This window comes from Pelodiscus sinensis, chromosome Z (genome assembly GCF_052426305.1).
Source record: "Pelodiscus sinensis isolate ZL-2025 chromosome Z, ASM5242630v1, whole genome shotgun sequence".
In the NCBI taxonomy this organism is placed as follows: domain Eukaryota; kingdom Metazoa; phylum Chordata; order Testudines; family Trionychidae; genus Pelodiscus; species Pelodiscus sinensis.
In genome coordinates this window covers 1099312-1105666 of record NC_143085.1, presented here as the reverse complement: position 1 = coordinate 1105666, position 6355 = coordinate 1099312, and the positions used below count along the sequence as shown (strand labels likewise).

At 60.0% G+C, this 6355-nt stretch overlaps 1 protein-coding gene across 3 annotated transcripts in view; it reads left to right on the top strand.

Annotated features, from left to right (window-relative positions):
• The first annotated feature begins 2915 nt into the window (after nucleotides 1-2915).
• Nucleotides 2916-6355, top strand: part of THOC5 (THO complex subunit 5) — a 46289-nt gene continuing 42849 nt past the window's right edge. The window contains exons 1-4 of one of the 3 annotated variants that reach the window (XM_075897911.2): nucleotides 2916-3073; nucleotides 3872-4037; nucleotides 4680-4823; nucleotides 5806-5919. In XM_075897911.2, the coding sequence (XP_075754026.2) occupies nucleotides 3942-4037; nucleotides 4680-4823; nucleotides 5806-5919 (354 nt within the window). In that variant the 5' untranslated portion in view covers nucleotides 2916-3073; nucleotides 3872-3941. Of the gene's footprint in view, nucleotides 3074-3660; nucleotides 4038-4679; nucleotides 4824-5805; nucleotides 5920-6355 lie in introns of those variants that run through there. The other 2 variants (XM_089775186.1, XM_075897910.2) reach the window with 2 other exon arrangements.

Here is a 6355-nt window from a genome sequence, read left to right as displayed (position 1 = left end):
TCCACGCTGTCTGTGCGGCCCCAGGATTCCCCGTGGTTCGTGTCATAGGGCCATAGCGCACTAGAACGGGAAGGGAATTCGAGAGGCATCGAGTCCCGTCCGCTGCCTTCCCGGCAGTGTAGCCCATCCCTGACAGCCTGCCCTTCAGTATCTGCAGCCTCCCTCGGCAACGTATCCCAGTGCTTGGCCGTTTTCCCGAAAGTCCAACCTCAACCTCCCTCGCTGCAGCTTCAGCCCCTTGCTCCCTGTCCTGTCCTCAGAGGCCAAGCACCATTTCCCCCTCCTCGTGACACCCTTTGAGATACTTGAAAAGCGCTCTCATGCCCCGCTCAGTCTGCTCCTTCCAAACGAAACCAGCCCAGTTCTTTCAGGCTGCCCTCGGAGCTCCTTCTCTGGACCCTCTCCAAGTTCTCCACCTCGCTCTGAAATGTGGGGCCCAGCACTCCAGCGGGGCCTGATCAGCGCAGAGCCGAGCGGGAGAACGGCTTCCCGTGTCTTGCTCCCCACTCTCCTGTCAAGGAGTTTCTTGCCAGATGAAATGTCACCTTGAGAGCTGGGTCTGCACCTGGTGCTACTGGCGGCACTGGAGCAGGGCCCGCCTCTGGGACACTCCTGGGATGCAGTTTCCAGGGATATGAGGGTGTGGTTTCCTGCCTCTCAGCTAGTGGTGGCCGCTCTTTCAATCTGGCTGCAGGCGAAGGCCTTAGGCCAGGGCTGGGCAAGACGCGGCCCAGAGGCCGGATCCGGCCCGCCTAACACTTTGATCCAGCCCACAGATGGCATATGGCCGCCTTCCATTTAGATCCGGCTGCCCAGGCCACCGAATTCCCCAGCGGTGGCTCAGACGGCTGGATCTGGCTCACTGCTCCCAGTCGCGGCGCTACCCTGGAAGGGGCCGGAGCCGCGAGCCCTTTAAATAGCCGCAGCAACCTGAGGCGGCTGCCAGGCAACGCGATAGCGGCACGGCCGGGAGCCACAAGCCCTTTGCTGTGTGTTGAATTCAAAGCCTCCGGCCCCGGACAACTCTGGGGGGAGGCTAGTCCCCAGCCCCGCCCCTTGCACCCCAGGCCCCGCCCCTTCCAGAGGGTGGAGCCAGCCCGCAAACCACATTCATTGATTGGCCCCCCTGCAAAAATTATTGCCCACCCCTGGTGTCAGAGGTGGTAAAGCTGTTAGCTTATAAGAAGCACAAAGGGTTTGTATCGGAAGAAAAGGCCAAGCAGTGGCACGGCGGTTAGCAGATGCTCATACAAGGGTTATAGACAGACACACCCCGTGTACACGTTCTTTTATTATTTTATGTTCTGTGTACTACTTTATGGCTTGTGGATTGATTATGGGAGGAGCAGGGTTGTATCGGTTTGGATCAGTGCTTTAGTTATGGCAGGACGGATTTCCTTTTCAAGCAGAACGGTTTTGTTATCATTGTTTTTTTGAATTGGGATTAGTGGGTTTTGCATTGTTCAATTGTTGGGGCTTTTTGACGGGTGTTTGTTATTTGTAGTTGGTTTTTTGTAGTTGGTTTGGGAGGTTTTTTGTTTTAGCTGGTTTTGATTATAAATATTTTGTTTTAATTGATAGGGGCTTGTTTTTTTCCAAGCTGTTGATTTGCTCGCTGCTTGTATTTTGAAGGGGATCTGGAGCAATTTTTGGCGCTTTTCCATTTGTGTTTGGCTTTTTCCAGAGCATTTGGCTTTTCTGTGCATTGTTAACGTGCACATTGTTCAGTTTTAGAAAAGAGGGTTGATTGTTGTTCAGAGAAGCAGCGTTTCTGGTAGAGAAGCAGTGTGCACATTCAAACAAGGACGTTACATTGCAATTTGAAGAAGGGTGTTTGTTGTAAGCCTAAAACAGAACCGTGTCCATCAGGTTCTATTCCTGCGGTGGAACCAGCTCTGGACACAGTGCTCTGGCCGGTGCACCTTTACCAACGGTAAGGTCAAGGTCCTTTCTGCATTCGAGAGGGTGGTTGGCAAAGTACACCGAGGCCCAGGACTTTGCATAAAGCTCCATTTTAGCTCCATGGCTACAGAATGTGCCAATGGTTAATTACCCGCACAGTAAACAAAATCTGTGCCTTGTTTCTTCTTTTCGTTTGTTCAGCCTTGGCTTCCAGCCGTTGGATTGCTCGGAGCCTTTGTCTGCTAGACCCTAAAGCTGCCCGACTTAGTAATCTCTTTCCCAAGTAGGGTGTTCTAGACCTTGCCCTCTTCACCTTCTCTCGGCTAAGCCGCACAGACTGCGCGTCTCTAATCTCCCATTGGGAGGTGGCTCTCCTGACCTCGGATCCTCCTTGTCGCTCTCGCCTGACACCTCTGCAACGTGTCCATGTTCTTTCGGAAGCCTGGGCCCCAGGACTAGGCAGCCACCGAGATGTCGGCGCGAAGGCCGTGCACGGTGTCCTACTGCTTACGCACCCCAGGTCCGTTAGACCTGCCGGCCAGCGCCATGTGCCTCGATTAGAGATACTGGCCTCCGCGGTGCTCGTTCTGGCCACAGGCTATTTCGAAATAACCTCCAAATCAGCCACACAATTTGGGGAGCTTATTTCGCGGTCAGGGCGCTGTGCAGACGCACCCTGAGTGTCCTTGTTGCGTGCAGCGGGGGGGGGCTTGCACAGGCCCGTGTTTGATTTTAGACCCGTCCACGTGCTAGACCAGGAGTAGGCAGGCGCAGGGCGCACGGCTGGGGGCCCTTGCCGAGTCCCCGGCAGGGCTGAGCGCTGCGCCCGGGTCGGGGGTCCCGGCGCCGTAGCTCCCTCCAGGAGCTGGGGGGTTCCTTGTCCTGAGGGGGGTGGCGTCAGCCCCACAAGGGACACCCTTCCCGCCACGGCTGGGAACGCCACGTGCAGCAGTGCCTGGCCCCGCCCACACCACCCTGAGGAGGGCTACAGCGGCCCCGGGCCCCGCCCCCAGGCGTAGGGGGCGTGTCCGGTGCGTGGAGGGACCTGCGGCCCCGCCCCTCGCAGCTCCGCGGCGGGCCGGCAGGGGGCGCGCTGGGCGCCGGACGCTCTAGCCCCGCGGGCCGCGCTCGTCTCCTCCGCCGCCGGATTTCCGCTGCGCCTGGCGGGCCGGTGAGCGCGGGGGGGCCTGGGGCTGCCGGGGCGTTTGGCGGGTTGCGGGGGGGGCCGGGGGTTGGTGGGGGGGGGCGGGGGGGGCCGGGGGTTGGTGGGGGGGCCGGGGCCGGGGAGGTTGCGGGGGGGGGCCGGGGCGGGGGAGGCTGCGGGGGGGCCGGGGCGGGGGGGCCGGGGGAGGGCGGTTGGCGGGGGGGGGGCCGGGGAGGCTGCGGGGGGGGGCCGGGGCAGGGGGGTTGGCGGGGGGGGGCCGGGGAGGCTGCGGGGGGGGCCGGGGCAGGGCGGTTGGCGGGGGGGGGCCGGGGAGGTTGCGGGGGGGGGGCCGGGGCAGGGAGGGTTGGTGGGGGGGGCCGGGGAGGTTGCGGGGGGGGGGCCGGGGCAGGGAGGGTTGGTGGGGGGGGCCGGGGAGGCTGCGGGGGGGGCCGGGGCGGGGGGGGTTGGTGGGGGGGGAGGGGAGGCTGCGGGGGGGCCGGGGCAGGAGGGTTGGCGGGGGGGGGGCCGGGGAGGCTGCGGGGACAAGGCCCCCGGGAGGCAGGGAGCCCCTGGGCCGGGCCTGGTGGGGAGCAGGGCAGAGTCCCGGGGCCTCTCCCGGGCGCGGGGGAGGTTCGGGGCTGAGCCGGGGATGCGGGGGGACCGCGGGAGGGGACCCCTCCTAGCCTCTGCGCTGGGGGTGACGTTGGTTTGAGGAGGGGAGACGATCGATCGGCGCAGGAGGCGCAGTGCCGAGGGGAAGCAGGGCAGAGTCGCCCCCTCCCACGGCAGCACGGGGTCTCTGACAGTCGCTCCCATTTGTTGCAGAGGCTTCGAGGGGCTCCCGTTTGGAGACCAGCTATTTCTGCTCTCCCGTCCCAGAGCCCGTGAAATAAGAATGTCGTCTGATTCGAGCAAGAAGAGGAAACCCAAGGTCATCCGCACTGACGGGGCCCCCCAGGAGAGCAAGCGGGGCAGGGTGGACCCTGATCAGGTGGGCTAATGATTGTCAGCCTGTGGCAATCCTGCGGCGGATCAGATGCTGTCGGGCTGGCAGGAATGCAGAGGCGAAGCCGTCAGTGCTTTGTTCGGAAAGCTCTTGACATCACAAAAGCATCACCCTGTTCGTCCGCTCTGTTGTAAGGGCGAGCATCTCAAAAGCACCCGGGATTAGCTTTCCGCTGCTCGTACTCAAGTCAATGAGGTTATTACCATTGGCTTCAGTGAGCCAGATGCCAGGCCCGATCCCCAGCATCCCGAGCAAAGAAGGGTTATGACCCTGGGAACCAGAGTTGCATCTTATGCTCTCTGAGTGATTTTATCACTGTTGCAAGTTTGCACTGGCCCCCCAAAGCTCTCGGGGTGTTTTTAGAAGCCCTGAAAAGCTTGAGGGGCAATGGGCGTAGGTGGAGCCTGTCTTTCATCTTGTCTGCTCATTGAAAGAACTTTGCTCGCTGCTCTTTTTCCTCTCCTGCTTGTCAGCCTAGTACCAATATGGGATGGGACCTGATGCTGGTCTCTGGGGACACTGTAGTGCTACTGTGAACCCACTAGACAAGCAGGCCCCTGGTGGAGTGAGGCGAGCAGGGGGTTTGTTGCAGTGTTAAGTGCCGCTCTGTATTTCTGCTCTTTGCAGGATGTGAAGTATTACAGTGAGGAGGCGGAGGTGGAACTCCGAGATCCCAGCAAAGACTATGAACTGTACAAGCAAACCTGCCAGGAGCTTCAGAGGCTCATGGCAGAAATCCAGGATCTGAAGAGCAAAGGCAGCAAAGACAGCGTAAGAAGGAGCTTTTCTCCCGAGCCCTTTCAAACACTTTCTGCTGCTGCGCGAAAGCAGTGGGTTTGAAAGCCACATGGCGTCCTCAAACGGGGAAGGGGTTTGTAATGGTCCCAGCAATAGCAATGAAACGTAAGGACTGAATAGCTCAGGAGAGCGGTGCGGGGACAGGAGACCTTCTCCCAGAGAGCGAATCCAGCCTAGGTTATTGGTTACCCCTGCCTGGCGCTTGCTTGGGGGCCTGCGAGAAGCGAGTCAGGGTCTAGTTCGGCAGGTGTTCCCATAGCAAGTGGACTGTAATGAGCGAAGAGCATGGAGCTTGAACTCCCCTCTTGCCGCCGTGGGGCAGCCGTGTCAGATCAGCGCTGAGACTTAGGGTACGTCTAGACTACATGCCTCTGGCGCCAGAGGCATGTAGATTAGACTACCAGGCATAGGAAAATGAAGCAGCAATTTAAATAATCGCCGCTTCATTTAAATTTACATGGCTGCCGTGCTGAGTCGATCAGCTGTTTGTCGGCTCAGCGCGGTAGTCTGGACGCGCGGGGGTTGACATCAAAGGCATTTGTCGACCTCCCAGGTATGCCTCATCCCAGGAGGCTTTCTGTTGCAGAAAGCTGGCGGCACCGCTGCCCACGCTGGGCCTTTTCTGTAGCAGGAAGGAGAGCTTCAGCGCGGGCTATTGGGCTAGCAGCTATCACTGCTCCTAAGAGGATGGAAACGAGGGTGCACCATTGACTAAACTCTGTGCCTCCAGCGCAGGGTTGAGCCACCTGATAATAGCCAGGCTGCTCTGGTCGCTGAAAGGGTTAAACCCGAGAGAAGGATGTCATGAACCTGGCCCCGGAGCCAGAATGAGCCCAGGAGGGATTTGGTGATTCCCGGGCTAAGGAAGAGTGGGTGTGTGTGTGGGGGGGGGGGGAATACATGTCTGTGTGGCCAGCGACCCAGCTCCTTTACCTGCTGCCTCCTCCCCTCTCAGGCAGCTGCCATCGAAGAGCGGCGGATCCAGAGCTGCATGCACTTCATGACCCTGAAGAAACTCAACCGTCTGGCTCATATTCGGCTGAAGAAGGGGCGAGATCAGACCCATGAGGTACCGTGAGGCCAGCGATTGAAAGGACCGCCCCCTGGCTGGGAGGGGCCTACCCGAGTCCACACAGGGTTCCAGCCACAGGTCTATGGAGCAGAGGCTTCCTGGGAAACTCGGCTGCCGACACTGTAATAGCCACAATGAATGAAAACGCGGCACCAGTTTGATTCGATTCTCACCTGGCACCTCCTGGTCGCCCCACAAGGCCATTGTGCACAGGCTGGGGGTGGGGTGCCAGCCAGTGTCCCTGAATCTCCTGGGTTTCACCATTCCCGAAAATCTGCCTTCTCTGGCTGGCAGCCTTGATCTCTTGCCATCTGCTCTGAGGGGTGTGGTGTTGCCGGCATGCTTCCCGGGGCGACCGGCCCGTCACAGCAGCCCCTGCGCATTGCATGGGATCATGATTAGCCGGTTAAACGTTCCATTGAACTGGTGGACT